A 14,740-nucleotide genomic window follows, 5' to 3' on the forward strand; every position below is an offset into this window, starting at 1 on the left:
ATGTACATATACTGGTGTACCTAATAATTTACTAACTTGGGGATTAGCCTAAAATGAAATAGAAGAGTTAATATAAACAAGAAGCATATTTAAAAAAGTTAATATATTTTAAAAGGCCAATTGTTAAAAAAAAATAAATCTTTTATCAATTAATAATTTTATTCTAATTTTTTAATTTTAATTTGGACATTATAATGTTTAATATTGAATGTAAATATATTTAATTTCTAAAATTCAATTTTTAAATGAATATAAAAATTAAATATTTATAATAATTTATAATTATAGTCAAATCTTTATAATTATAAATTTAGTGGATAAAATTTAATTTTTTTTAATTAATTTTAAACTCCAACTATAATTTTTAATATTATTAATTTATAATTTAAAATTAAAATATTTAGATATAATTGCTGTCGGTGTGAATCGAAAATGTTAAAATAAATGTAAGATAACAAAATAAAAATTAAAGTTAACATAAAGTTTTTTTTTTGAAAAGTTAAGATAAAGTTATAAATTGAAGAATGTTTTAATTTTTTTTTTTCAATTGTTCATTTTAAAAAAATACACCTAACGTAAGCAAAATTAAAATTTTTTTAATAAATTTTTACTCAATAATCTATCACTGTTGAAGTTTTGTTTGGTTCCACGCACTAACTCCGTGTCGGTCTTATGCCTCCTGGCTCGTGCAAAATTTTCTCCTTCTTCAATAATGAAATACGGACACAGAAACTATGGAGGAAAGACAAGAGCTACTGCTACATCCAAGATCTCAGCCCAATGCTCATGGCATTCACGACCTCCCCCCATCCAGCGATTCTTTGGCCACTCCTGCTGTGGTTCTCAGCACCATAGTCGCCATCTGTGGTTCCTTTGCTGTTGGGTGTTCTGTAAGTACTGTATATGAAGTTCTACAAACACATTTCCTGACTTTTTGATGCTTAAGTTTCTCCGGGAATTCGACTACGAATCTCAAGTGTGGCTGCAGTAAAACTTGAAATTGGGTTCTTGAGAGAAATTCATCACTTTTTGAACCCGTAGTTTTGTAATTTCATTTATTTATTTTTGCAGACAGGGTATTCATCACCTGCTCGGTCCGGAATCATGGAAGACCTGGGCATGTCTGTGGCCGCTGTAAGCATTATTGTCATTTTTCCTTGTTGATTCATCTTGTCACTAAAAGCAACAATCATGAGAATTATCTATATATTTTTTTGGTTGTGCAAGTATTTTCTTGCAACTGAAACCAAGAATCATGAATTATTTTTTGTTCTGCTAGATTCTTCCTGAAACTAAAACCACGAATCATGATCGAGCGTCTTAGCATAAAAACTATATTAGGCTATGCAAAGACGTCTGGAACGTTTGTTTGATACCCTTTGCTTTAACGGAATTATCATGGAATGAAAATTTCTGGTTTGACTAGAAATTCATTTTCATTTTGTTGTCGGTGAAGCTTTTCATGTATATATATATTTTGTTGTTCTGCAGTACTCCATCTTTGGTTCTGTTGTTACAATTGGAGGAATGCTAGGTTCATTAATAAATGGAACGATGGCTGATCTCATTGGTCGAAGATATGTAAGTTTTTGTTACCATTTAAATGTCTCTTGGTGCAGTGTAAAATTTCAACTATACAACCAACTTTCCTATTAGTCTCCAACAATTTGTTAACCTTGTATCGCAGACAATGTGGGTGTCTGAATTTTTCTTCATCATTGGGTGGCTTGCAATAGCATTTGCACAGGTTTTTCTCCTCTTTCCTCACAATTAGCATTCATTTATGCTTTCCTTGTGAAGTAATGGTTTTAAAAGTGAAAGTTTAATTAGGAAAACGTTATGTAACGGACTTAATTCTCAATACTTGTTCAAAGGGTGCCTGGTTGCTGGATCTTGGAAGACTTTTAATAGGGATCGGACATGGGATTACACTTTTTGTGGTAATTATGTTATCTTTGCATTTATATCAAATTAAATTACTTGTGCAATACATTTACCCCAGCAAAAACTTATGCACGTGTTCAATGCTTTTTATTTGTTGCTACACATTTGCATTCTTCTTACCAAACAGGTACCAGTGTACATTGCAGAAATAACACCTAAAAACATTCGTGGGGGACTTACATCTGCTAGTCAGGTAAAGGCGTGCCACCCTGGATTGAATTGAATTATTGTATTCTATCAACTCATTCTTTTTGCATCTATTTTTCGACAAGTGAGCAGTTCATGGCAGGTTGTGGACTTTCACTAATATATTTCATTGGAACTGTTGTTTCCTGGCGCACCTTGGCTCTGATTGGTAACATCTCCTTGCCCCTGTTAATAAACTGATTCTCATATCCAAAATTATTGAACTTACTTACTTCTATTTGGTTGAATTTTAAGGGGCTTTTCCATGTGCATTGCAAACTATAGGTGTTTTCTTCATCCCAGAGTCTCCTAGATGGTTGGTGAGTCTTTTTCTTTCTTCCTTTTTTCTTGATATGTAGGTAAACTGGAAAGAATCCTTTTGTGTTTTGTCCTTAGCATTTTTGCTTATCCTATAGCACAAATCAGTGTTGAAAACACATCAATACTCTTTTATCCCTCTTTTTAGAGTATAAATGTCTACAGGCAAAAGTTGGTCACGAAAAAGAGTTAGAAGTGACTCTGCAGCACCTCAGGGGAAAGAATGCTGATATTTCTCAGGAAGCAGCTGATATTAGAGTAAACTTCCAACTTCATGTTAAACTTGAACTCAAAGGATGTCTTTCCCCTTTCTCACTTGGATTTATCTATCATTGGCATAAAATCAGAAAATGAGATGGATTTCCATTTTTCGTACAGGACTATAACAAGAATTTTCAGGGGCATTCTGAAACTAGAATCCTAGAATTATTCCAGTGGAGATATGCTTATATTCTTATTGTGAGCCTTACAACTAAAATCTCATGTATGGCAAATCTCTTCAGCACTAATCTAAAATTATATGGATTATCTACTTGGTTCAGGTCAGTATTGGGATACTTCTATTTCAACAGTTTGGAGGGATCAATGCAATTGCATATTATGCTAGCTCCATTTTTGAAAAAGCTGGTAAATTAAGGGCTTTGAGTATTGTGGTGTGCATTTAACCATATATGAAATTGAAGAAATAATAATTTATCTAGTTGATGACAGATTTCTCCAGTAATGTTGGGCTAATATCAATTGCTATTATCCAGGTATGTGCTGTTTTAACTAGTGGATGCAAGATTCATCTTTATGCATTTCTCATTGGACTAGTCCTTCTCTTTGCAGACTCCAGCTGCTGCTGTTTCTGTTCTCTTAACAGATAAATGTGGAAGGAGGCCACTTCTCATGGTTATAATGCCACAAAATTAGTTTCAAGTTTGTGATATAGTTGATCAACCGAGTGACGTCTATTAAATGCTTGCAGGTTTCTGCCTTTGGCATGTGCTTAAGTTGCTTTCTCATAGGAATAGCATTCTGCTTGCAGGTTTGTGAACAAATCAGATGTTGATACTTCAATATTTTTTCTTAGGGTTTTGTTTTTTATGCTTATGATGGCCAATCTCTGAAAGTCTAAAGTTTATTACGGCCAGGACCTTCACAAGTTGACAGGGATCACTCCCATTTTGGTCTATATTGGTATATTGGTAATTGCTTCTCAAATTTAAAATTCCCCTTGTTTTGAAGAAGCCTTAAAATATTTATGTTTCCTTTCTCACAAATTTTTCTCATTTGCATGTGCTCAAGCAACCAGTTAAATATGAGTTCTAATGTGAGCTAATCTTCTTGAATAATATTTTAAATTTTGATGCACTTAAAATACTTTATTTCTTAGGCCAGTCTCACTAGTACAGTATGATTTGAAATATTTTGCACATATTTTCAACTCAAGTTCAATCTGAAAAGAAACAAGAATGAGGTACCTGCCAATTGTTTGAATGGTGTTCCATTAAGCTGAGCTTTAATAGACTTACCTATCCTGTAATATGCCATTAACAGGGCTATAGCGTGGCTATATCTGTCGGCATGCTAGGATTACCATGGGTTGTAATTTCTGAGGTATGCTTGTATCAGCTAGAAGCCTGAATAAATAAGAAAAAAAGGATACCATCTGAGCTTAGATTAACGTTTTTCATTGCAGATATTTCCTATAAACATCAAGGGTACAGCTGGAAGTCTGGTGACTTTAATCAAATGGATATGTTCCTGGATTGTTACATTTACTTTCAGTTTTATGATAGAATGGAGCGCAACGGGTATCCAAAATCCTTCTCCCACTTCCCTTTTTCCTTCTGTTCTGCTTTAGATGCCTAACAGTTGTGATGAACCAAATCATCTCAGGAACATTTTTCATACTCTTTGGACTTTGTGGAGCAGCTGTTGTGTTCATTGCAAAGGTGGTGCCAGAGACCAAGGGGCGAACGTTAGAAGAATTACAAGCTTCAATTACTCATGTTTCTGCACTAAGAAAAACCACAAGTACTTGAGAGAATAAGTGAAAAAACAAAAACTCCAAACATTGTGTGGTAATAATTATTATGATTTAAGCACCAAGAAAGTGCAAATTCTTTAAAAAAATTGCAACATCTTAGAGATGAATAAAAAATCAGACTGTGGATATATTCATAAATTTCATTATGCATTAAACTTTTATATTTTATGTGATTTATGTCTGAATTTTATTTTTTTTGAACAATGAATTTTAATTCCATTTAAATATATGTTTGGGAACATGGAAAATAGAGGAGGAAGGACAATAAAAGTGGAATATAATCTTATACTTTAATTGTATTTTTGTTTGGAAAGGAAGAAACTAAGAAGGAAAAGAAAATTTGGGTATAAAATAAATTATGAGCTTCACCTACATTTTCCCTCTAAATTATTAAAAAGGGGTAAGAGGAAAATCTTTCAAATTACGAGGATACCTGTGCTTACGTTTTGAAAATTAAAGGGTGAAGTTGTAATCTTCCAACAAAGCAGCATGAATGAAGACTTGATAATCGTACAATGATTAATTGAATCTTTTATATATTTATATTACTTAAAATAACTGTGAAATGGCCGATGCGAAGTGATAATTTTGTTAAAAAATGTGATGTCATTATTTATTACAGTCCCAAAACGGAAATTGAAGAACATGAGGGGTGCAAATGATATTATTATGGATAAATTATTATTTAGTTATTAAATTTTCTAATTATTAATACTTACACCCTTATATTTTGAAAATTAAATTATCTAGTTCTTAATTTTGCTTCTATCATCTTTCTCTTTCACAAGAGAGAGACAAAAAGATAATATTAAAAAGGGAATTGTATATAATTATAAAACTAAGCAATAAAATTATAAATAATTATAATATTTAAAAATTAAATAGAAATTTTTATTAAAATATTATCATAAAATATATAAAAGAATTTAAGTGTTTGTTTAATATTAATGTTGGAGGATCAAAATTATTTTTAAAAAAATTTTAAAAATTATTTTATTATTTATTTTTATAATTAAAATTTAATTTTAAATTATTTTTAAAATTTTTTTAATTAATGTATTTTTAAAAAATATTTTTCTGATTCACGCTAAATTTAAAGTGTGCGAGGAAAGTAAATCTGAGGGGTTAAAATTGTTTAATTTCTAATAATAGCATAACCTAAGGGTTAAATAGCAAATTTCCCCATTATCGAGAGTAGCAGACAAGAAGTATCATATTCTAATTTTAATATTTTTAAAATCCCACCAGCTCAATGATATTCTCCATGTGTCATCTATGTCTTTGTCGTCTTTGCCTTAATTACTCCTATTAAAGAACTCCCTTTCCGGCAAGAACATAGCCTTGTCTCCGCATTAAGTTCTCCTAGAGTTTCTTCACTTTCTTCTTGGTCACTGAAGAGAATCAAGAAATGGGTAGGGAAGGCATAGAAGAAGGAGAAATATCGAGCTCTCTACTTGTCAAAGATAGATCTCAGATACGTGGAAGAGATGATGCCTGTGTTAGTGGAGAAGTGCAGAGTGGAGGATCTTCAGCAACTACTGTGTTGGTGATAAGCACCCTGGTTGCTGTTTCTGGTTCATATGTTTTCGGCTCAGCTGTAAGTACTCTGACTAATAATAACTTGATATTGTAGCAAGTTCTCTGGTGATTTTTTTTAGCTCAAATTAAAGTCAATCCCAACTTTCTAATTAGTGAACCTCCTCCTTCCCCAAAAACCCTTCTTTTAGCTCTAAGCTTATGTGAACTCACTAAGCCTAGCCCTCTGTTTGGATTGAGGGAAATGGGAAAAAAAAATAATTTCTGTGATTTTTCTTGTTTGACATTAAATGGAGCAGGGAGAGGAGGAAAAAGGAGGAGAATAGAAGAGAAATTTTATTTTTAATTTATTTAAAATATTTTGTTTATAAATTAGAGTGAAATAGAGCCAGCTTGATCAGGCGAGTTCTGGAGTAGTTAAACAAATGGCATTATCTACAGGTAGGATATTCATCACCCACTCAGTCTGGAATCATGGACGACCTGGGTCTATCTTTGGCAGAGGTAAGCAATGATGGAAATAACAAGTAATAAAAAGGTGGCATTTTAATTTCCATACATTGCATTTTATTTCTTTTCCATTTATGCCCATTAAATTCACATTTGTGGGTATGTAGCACAGTGCTATGAATGTATTCTCCTTGTATCGGCAGTGAAAATAAAAGAAGTCTTGATAACTAATTATGATCTCTAGCTTCTCATGGAATGAGCCTGTTTGCGAAGAGAATAACAATATTGTGTTGGTCATCAGGATTATTTGGGTTAGGTTAGCTTAATTGGCGTTCCACTTCTTTGAAGTAGGTGAGGAGAAGGAATTATATCTCTTGTTGTGTGTGTGAATGTGTATATATAGTTTTGAAATTATATATTCTTACTTTTTGAATTTTTTCTTTTTTTTTTTTTTGTGGTGGGAAGCATAAATAATGTAGAACATCCTAGTTTTAATAAGTGTACAATGATGATTTGCAAATTTGATTTTGTTAAAAAGAAAATGCAATTGATAAATGTCTAAATAGATTTATTGAATACAAAATGCTAAAAACTATTTTTAGGGGAAGAGAGGGGTAAAGAAATTAAAGTAGCGCCAGCTTGTAGAAGGAAAAGAAAGGGAGAAAGAGTGAATTGGAAAGCCCCATGACAACTTAAGATGTCATCTCTGTAGTAAATGTAAATCAGTTGGTAAGTCTCATTATGAACTGTTAGAGGATATAATTAAAGTCTCAGCTTTATAACATGCAGTTGATTACATTAATTGTGTAGTTGGAGTTAGTGGACTAAATACATTCTTTCTAATTAGAAAAGTTGATGTCTTTCATGCAAAATTACTGCATGCTGTCTAAGCAGATTAAAGTGCAAATTCTTAATTTTCTTTTCTTTTTCAATTTGATTTCATTATGCAGTACTCAGTTTTTGGTTCTATATTAACAATCGGGGCAATGGTAGGCGCAATAATGAGTGGGAGGATAGCAGATTACACTGGTCGAAGAGGCGTAAGTCTTTGTTGTTACTGTGATTAGCACTAGCCACACCATGAAGTTCTATATCGAACAACTCTTTTGTATGTTTAATTTTTCTTTATTTTGGTTGTGGTGAACCAGATAATGGGCTTCTCAGAAATGTTTTGCATCATAGGATGGCTTGCAATAGCATTCTCAAAGGTTCTCATTACTTGTCTTCTTCCCATCTCACAATTTCATTAATTTGCTTCTCTGTATGGTTTCCAAATAGAATGATAAATTCTTCTAAGTTCTTATATCTTTCCATGCTTTAAAAGAAAATGAATCTTAGATTTACTTGGAGACATTCATTACAGAAGTCCCAAGGATTAGCTGTTTCTGTACTCTTCAGAAAATTTAGGCAATAGGACATTGGATTCATTTGTATAGTGCAAAAGCAATTCTTCTATGGAGTAGCATCTGCATTCTTTATTGGATTACATTTTAAATAATCAGAATAATTATCAGAGGGAACAAAAAGATTAAAAGAAGTTTTTAAATAGCAATTTTTTTCCTTGGATTTTGTTCATGTCATTAACATTCAGTGCATGTTGAAAGGCTTCTTGGTGGCTCAATGTTGGAAGACTGTTGGTAGGATACGGGATGGGGCTTCTTTCTTATGTGGTAAACTTTTTGCAAGTACTGCAACTCATTTGATTACTCCTTCATGTGTGGAGAATGGGGTCTAATCCATTTTCAACCCATTAATGAGAAGGTACCAATTTATGTAGCTGAGATTACGCCCAAGAATCTGCGAGGAGCATTCACAACAGCTCATCAGGTAATTTTTAGCATCATTTAGTTGCAGGAAGGGTATACAGTTTGCAGACACCTATTTACCACTGACTATGCAGTTGATGATATGTTGTGGTGCATCAATAACATTTCTTATTGGAGCTTTTGTGTCCTGGCGAATTTTGGCTGTGATTGGTAATATTGCTGTATCCTTTTGTGGCGTTTCAATGCAATTTAGGGGTAATTCCATAATACATGGCTTTTCTGCGGTTTGATTTCAGGAACAATTCCATGTCTTGTTCAACTTCTTGGGCTGTTCTTCATTCCAGAATCTCCTAGATGGTTGGTGAGTATTTAGAAATTGTAATGGCTTACTATCAGTCTTTTTGTCACATAAGGAATAAAAGAATATATGTATATATATTTTTCCCTGTTGCTTTCAAGAAACTTTTACAATTATGTTACAACTCTCTCCTGAAAACATGAGAACTGAAAATAGAAAGGTGTTATGGATTTGGTAAATGCAATCATTTCTTTTGTGCACAGCAGTAAAGCTATGAAAGATTGTGATGTTAAATGTTAAATGACTTTCACAGGCAAAGATTGGACGATGGAAAGAGTGTGAAGCTGCTCTGCTGCGTCTTAGAGGGGAGAATGCTGATATCTCAGATGAAGCAGCTGAGATTAAAGTAGGTTAACGACAGTTTGGATTTTTTGGATTCTATCAATCTTTCTTTTATTTTTTCAAAAACTTCTTGATGAGAAAGGTGTGGAATCTTTGGCTCACTTTGCGTTTTTGTTTTGATTATATTCACATAGGAAGAACTGAGATGGGGTTTTATTATTTATAGGATTACACAGAAACCCTTCAACAGCATTCTGAAGCAGGCATATTCGAATTGTTCCGGTGGAAATATGCTCATTCACTCATTGTGAGTTTTCTAAGTTATTCCTAGCAGTAGCATTTTATTTTTATTTTTCATTCTATTTGATTTGGATTGGAACGATAATTTAAAGAATAATCGAAATTCTATTCTAAGGTTGGAGTGGGCCTGATGGTACTGCAACAATTTGGAGGGGTCAATGGCATTGCATTTTATGCAAGTTCTATATTTGTATCAGCTGGTATGTCATTGTTATAATTAATGGACAGGAAATGAATAAGAGAAGTGTTGAAATCCCTAATTATATGGCAGGTTTCTCTGGTACTGTTGGGACTATTGCAATGGTTGTCGTCCAGGTCAAAACTCAATTCCCACTGTAATACAAGTGTTGGATTCTGCTTAATGATTTTCTAAGAACAATGGTAACTGATTTTCTTCAGATTCCACTGACAGCATTGGGAGTAGTCTTGATGGACATATCTGGGCGAAGGCCACTTCTGATGGTAAGGGCTCTAAGGAATTGTTCCAAATTTGTGTAGTTCGAAAAAAGAAGTCTATGCTGAAATCAACAAATTTTGCAGATCTCTGCAGCTGGAACATGCTTGGGTTGCTTTCTTGTAGCATTGTCATTTTTGTTACAGGTTCTCAAAAGTAGAATCCACTTATCTTCTGGTTTACTTTTCCTTTTCTACTTATTTTTATGTAGATTCTAAAAGTTTGCCATTTGCAGGACCTTCATAAATGGATGGACTTCTCTCCCTTTTTGGCACTTATTGGTGTACTGGTAATGCTAGATTAACTTTGAATTCAGATGTCCACTTGATTTATCTGCAAAGGAAAACCAGCTCATATTTAATAATTTCATTTATATGAATGACGATCTATTCATTTATATGAATGACGATCTATTCATTCCTGATCTGCCTATTAATATTCTAGCATTGAAACCTTAGGTTGCTTCATTTTAAAGTTCATCTGATTAGATATTATAAGAGAATATTGATTCTATGTTGATGTTTTGAATTCTGTAATCAGATATATATAGGATCATTCGCACTAGGCATGGGAGGAATCCCCTGGGTTATAATGTCGGAGGTATATTAACCTAACAGGGCTTGATTTCTGTAATCTTTGCTGTTCATATCCTTTCAATAGATCGAGAAGATTTACAGCCTGAAAATGATTTTAATTTCAGGTATTTCCTATAAACATGAAGGGCTCAGCTGGAAGTCTTGTGACAGTAGTTAATTGGTTAGGTTCTTGGATTATTTCCTATGCTTTTAACTTCTTAATGGATTGGAGTTCATCAGGTAAATTGCTCGGTGTGCAAATTTGCTTCCAAGCATGCTGGAGTTTGGATGTAATCTAAGCCTTGTTTTAAAATCTTTAACCTCAGGAACATTCTTCATATTCGCAAGTATATGTGGCGTAACCGTTTTGTTTGTTTCGAAGCTGGTACCAGAGACCAAGGGACGAACATTGGAAGAAATACAAGCATCCATGAATCCATTTACAGCAAACTGATGAATTTGGCATCTTCACCTTGCATTCATTTTGTGTTTTCATGGATTCCAACGAGCCCGATGGTACTGTAACTCGTGCAAACCTCTGATGGAAAATTTACCTGGATGTTTTAGTAGTGAGTATGCACAAACGTATTGGTCTGTGATAAACAAGCTATCTAAGTACTTTGATTTCATCATTTCAATATGTCACTTTAAATTAAAGAGCGCTATGTAGACCAAACCAAACCGTTTTTGCATTGAAACTAAAACCATCAAAACCAAAATTGAAATTGGAATTAAGTGGGACTAGAACCGACTGGAACTGTGGCCAATCAATTTGGTTTCGATTCGTTCCCTGGCCAAGCCCTAAACTCTCTTTCTATTTATTTGATTTTTTAATTTTTCAAATTAAATAGAGCCAACTGATGTTGACTCTAGACACTCTCCATTTTATTTTGGTGAGACCAATACACACATAACGATTTAATCAATGAATTTTTTTTAAGCTTTTATAAATTGCCCTTTTAGTCCTCCTTTTTATGCATATATATACATATAAGAATTCTGGAGATTTTTTTTTTCCTTTTAACTTATCTCTGTTTTTCTTTTGCATGTGGGGTGTGTTAGATATATAAAATTATTCTTGAGGCTATTATCTATGAATTTAAACTTTTAAATTGAGTAATTTAGAGGATTTCATTTCTCAAATTGATAGCATTACATTTATTAGGTTTAGATGATGCTTCTAGAATAAATTTCGGAGGTCTATTTGTATGGCAACTAGCTCAAGGCAGGGAAGAAGAACATTTGGGGCTTATCAGTGGTGTTTGATGAAAGACTTTAGTTTCCAGCCATTTTTAGTTCTGCACTTTGCTTGGCAGCCAGGCCGAGCATTGAAGAAAATCTGTTTATAATAATAACTTCCTTCATGTTCAGTGAAAATATAATGAGAGAAAGCTTCTTCGGATGCATAACAAAGCTAACCTGATACTATTTCATATGAAACAAGTTAAAAAAGATTGCAGAATTCGGAAATCAGATCCTCCCATGTAGAAGATGCAGTTTAATAATAATAATAATATTCTTTTTATTTTTACTTTTATTAAAAAATTCAAGCACCATTCTTTTACGTGAAACTTGTGATGATACTTGGTGCAAATTAATTTGCATCAGATTCTTTTCCGTGTTGATATTATTAGATCAATTAAAGCTAGAACAAGGAATGTGGTTCTGTTCTTTTTAATTTTTTTTTATATAAAAAATTTAGGGGTAGGAGAGTATTCTCATCGAACTCAAATCAGATGTATCAAAAGCTGAATTCTTAACCATTAAACCTAGTTTTAGCTAGTTTTTTAACAAGATAAGAAGGAATAAATTTAACGTGATTACAAACAGGATCATACTGTGAGTTCAAAATCAACAAATAGTTGGCCATGATAGGAAAAATAAAGAGAACGGGTCAAATAATTCTAGCAAAGATTACAGATTTGACAAGAGAGATTGAGATTACTTTATGCATTAAGCAGATGCTCTCTCTCACATTCACTGCCCAATTCTTGAAAAGGAAAGATGAAGCAAATGTATTAATTAAAGTGACCCATGCAGCGAAATGACAGGCCTTTACATATTTCTTGCAGTAAACAAATTTAATTTGGCCATATTTTTGGGATAACCTGACGCCACCCCACTCCATATGATATACCTCACGTTACTCACACCTACATCTGCCACGCACATGCACAATCCTGCTCAACTCTCATCACTATACCCACCTTGCTTGCCTATAAAAACACCGCCAACAGATCATATGCACACAAACAAAAAAACAAGCTCCTTTTAACTGATTTCCACCTCTTTTAGCCCTCCACAGGGCTAGCCAGGCTTCGATCCTTGCCATCAAACCAAAAACAGAAAACACAAACTGCGCTATATCCTTGTTTTAAATGTCAAAAGTTGGCACTAGAAGTGCAGCCACTGCTGCAGCTAACCTCGCAAACCTTCTGCCAACCGGCACAGTACTTATATTTGAAGCCATTGTACCTTCCTTCTCAAATAATGGTGAGTGTGTTCTAGCCAATAAGTACCTCACTTTAGCCGTGATTGTTTGTTGTTCTCTAGTTTGCTTTTTCTCTTCCTTCACTGATAGCTTCCTAGGGCAGAATGACAAGAAGCTTTATTATGGTATCGCCACCTTTAAAGGGTTATATGTATTCAACGATAGTGATTCCGCCGATGGAAATGGAAGCGAAGAACTGGATGGGGCCCAGATGAAAAATTACAAAATCACTCTGATAGACTTTGTGCATGCCTTCGCATCGCTAACTGTGTTCTTGGTTTTTGCTCTTAGTAGCTCTGATGTGCAAGAATGTTTCTTTCCCAAGGCAGGACCTAATGAGAAACAACTGATCATGAATTTGCCATTAGGAGCTGGGCTTTTGAGCAGCTTTTTGTTCATGGTATTTCCCACTAAAAGGAGAGGAATTGGCTATGGAGACGTGCCGGGTTCGAACATCTGTAAAACATCCGACACTGGGGACCAAAACACCCAGAAACAAACAGCTTAAGTTTTTAGATTGAGCTCACAATGGGCTAATATAGGTTGGCTTTCGTGAATCTTGAAATGTACTTGCAAGTGTATTTGCATTGTGTAAAAGTTGAGAAGGAAGAGCTGAAGAGTACTTCTGAATCACTTTGATGGAACCTATCATTAATCACCTAAATGCTCTGTTAGCATAATTATAGCAATTAGCATAATTATAGCAATTAGCATAATTATAGTAATTAATATGATTATAGGAGATTTATAGCATAATTATAGCAATTATTATTCTTGTCTAAATTAGCTCATATTCTCATGTATAAATAGATGTAATATCTCTGTAAATAAGGAACAGACAAAGACAAACTGTAAATACACAATCATTTTCTTCATTACTTGTATTCTTTCTTCTAACATGGTATCGAGAGTAAAATTTTATTTATAGTTTCGGGTCTCTCTCTCTCTACAACATGTTCGTTCATTCTTTTATTTACATTATTATACCAAAGAGCCGTCAGCAAATCCCGATCCGTGATTGTGATGTGCTCAATATTAGTCCAACTACACCGCCTCTGCTGAATCAAGAGTCTACTCTTCGTAGTTCTACCCGGCCCGCCTTACTCTGTTGGAAAAAATCACACTTGTTGTTGATTCAATACCAATTTGATTCTCGCTCTCCTCACCCAAACCCTGATATATTCACCAAATGCATCCTCCCGCCGCTTGATGATCTTAATCAAACTCAAGTTGGCACCTGTGTTACCACCTTGAGTTTGAGGGGGGGTGTTAGCATAATTATAGCAATTAGCATAATTATAGCAATTAGCATAATTACAGTAATTAATATGATTATAGGAGATTTATAGCATAATTATAGCAATTATTATTCTTGTCTAAATTAGCTCATATTCTCATGTATAAATAGATGTAATATCTCTGTAAATAAGGAACAGACAAAGACACTGACAAATACACAATCATTTTCTTCATTACTTGTATTCTTTCTTCTAACATGCTCCTTGCATACAATCAGCTTGGAGCATAGATATGCAAGATAGATGAAGTTGAAAATAAAATAATAAAATATATATTGTAATTAACAAGTGTGTTTATATAAATGGACTTCAATTCTCTCTTAATATATTATTCAAAATGGTAGAATCAACTATATATAAAGGGATTTTACTATATAAACCATTTTAGAGGATATATGTATGGTGCAGTTTAAAAGGATGGATCACAAACTAAAGAATGAAGAAAAGAGAGAATAATTGGTAATAATTATTTTATTCCATCAAATTTGGAATACATGCAGAGGCAAGAATCTCATTCCATATATATATATATATATATATATATATATATATATATATATATATATATATATATATATATATATATATATATATATATATTTATTTATTTATTTATTTATTTATTGATCAAGTGCTTGGTGGGCTCTCTTTTTTATTGTTTAATTACTATCGCTAGCTAGCTTCTGCAGAATCAAATATATAATGGAAAATGATCGTGCATGCAGTTGAATTACATTCTTCATCATC

The 14,740-nt window shown here is 33.2% G+C and overlaps 2 protein-coding genes across 2 annotated transcripts; both read left to right on the forward strand.

Annotated features, from left to right (window-relative positions):
* Positions 1-678: 678 nt before the first annotated feature.
* Positions 679-10,836, forward strand: LOC110671465 (uncharacterized). The gene is made up of 36 exons (XM_058147659.1): positions 679-890; positions 1,072-1,134; positions 1,492-1,581; positions 1,688-1,747; positions 1,875-1,940; positions 2,072-2,137; positions 2,224-2,299; positions 2,386-2,450; positions 2,614-2,706; positions 2,827-2,907; positions 2,991-3,075; positions 3,160-3,203; positions 3,280-3,342; positions 3,419-3,478; positions 3,585-3,638; positions 3,991-4,050; positions 4,133-4,247; positions 4,333-4,475; positions 5,850-6,080; positions 6,461-6,523; positions 7,420-7,509; positions 7,618-7,677; positions 8,074-8,139; positions 8,231-8,296; positions 8,370-8,445; positions 8,532-8,596; positions 8,847-8,939; positions 9,102-9,182; positions 9,291-9,375; positions 9,447-9,490; positions 9,575-9,637; positions 9,716-9,775; positions 9,865-9,918; positions 10,170-10,229; positions 10,330-10,444; positions 10,531-10,836. Exons 1-36 carry the CDS (start codon positions 735-737, stop codon positions 10,656-10,658), a joined length of 2,940 nt encoding a protein of 979 aa, XP_058003642.1. The 5' UTR covers positions 679-734; the 3' UTR covers positions 10,659-10,836.
* A 1,594-nt stretch (positions 10,837-12,430) lies between these two features.
* LOC110671449 (protein DMP10) lies at positions 12,431-13,328 on the forward strand. Its single transcript, XM_058146810.1, has one exon. The coding sequence runs from the start codon at positions 12,583-12,585 to the stop codon at positions 13,201-13,203; it is 621 nt and encodes a 206-aa protein (XP_058002793.1). The 5' UTR covers positions 12,431-12,582; the 3' UTR covers positions 13,204-13,328.
* The last annotated feature ends 1,412 nt before the right edge of the window (positions 13,329-14,740 follow it).

Source organism: Hevea brasiliensis, chromosome 5 (assembly GCF_030052815.1).
Source record: "Hevea brasiliensis isolate MT/VB/25A 57/8 chromosome 5, ASM3005281v1, whole genome shotgun sequence".
Lineage (NCBI taxonomy): Eukaryota > Viridiplantae > Streptophyta > Magnoliopsida > Malpighiales > Euphorbiaceae > Hevea > Hevea brasiliensis.

Coding starts and splice junctions, on each gene's coding strand:
- LOC110671465 (XM_058147659.1), top strand. CDS start 735: ATGGAGGAAAGACAAGAGCTACTGCTACATCCAAGATCTCAGCCCAAT. Junction 1,135..1,491: donor TGGGCATGTCTGTGGCCGCT/GTAAGCATTATT, acceptor GTTGTTCTGCAG/TACTCCATCTTTGGTTCTGT. Junction 10,230..10,329: donor CCTGGGTTATAATGTCGGAG/GTATATTAACCT, acceptor TTTTAATTTCAG/GTATTTCCTATAAACATGAA.
- LOC110671449 (XM_058146810.1), top strand. CDS start 12,583: ATGTCAAAAGTTGGCACTAGAAGTGCAGCCACTGCTGCAGCTAACCTC.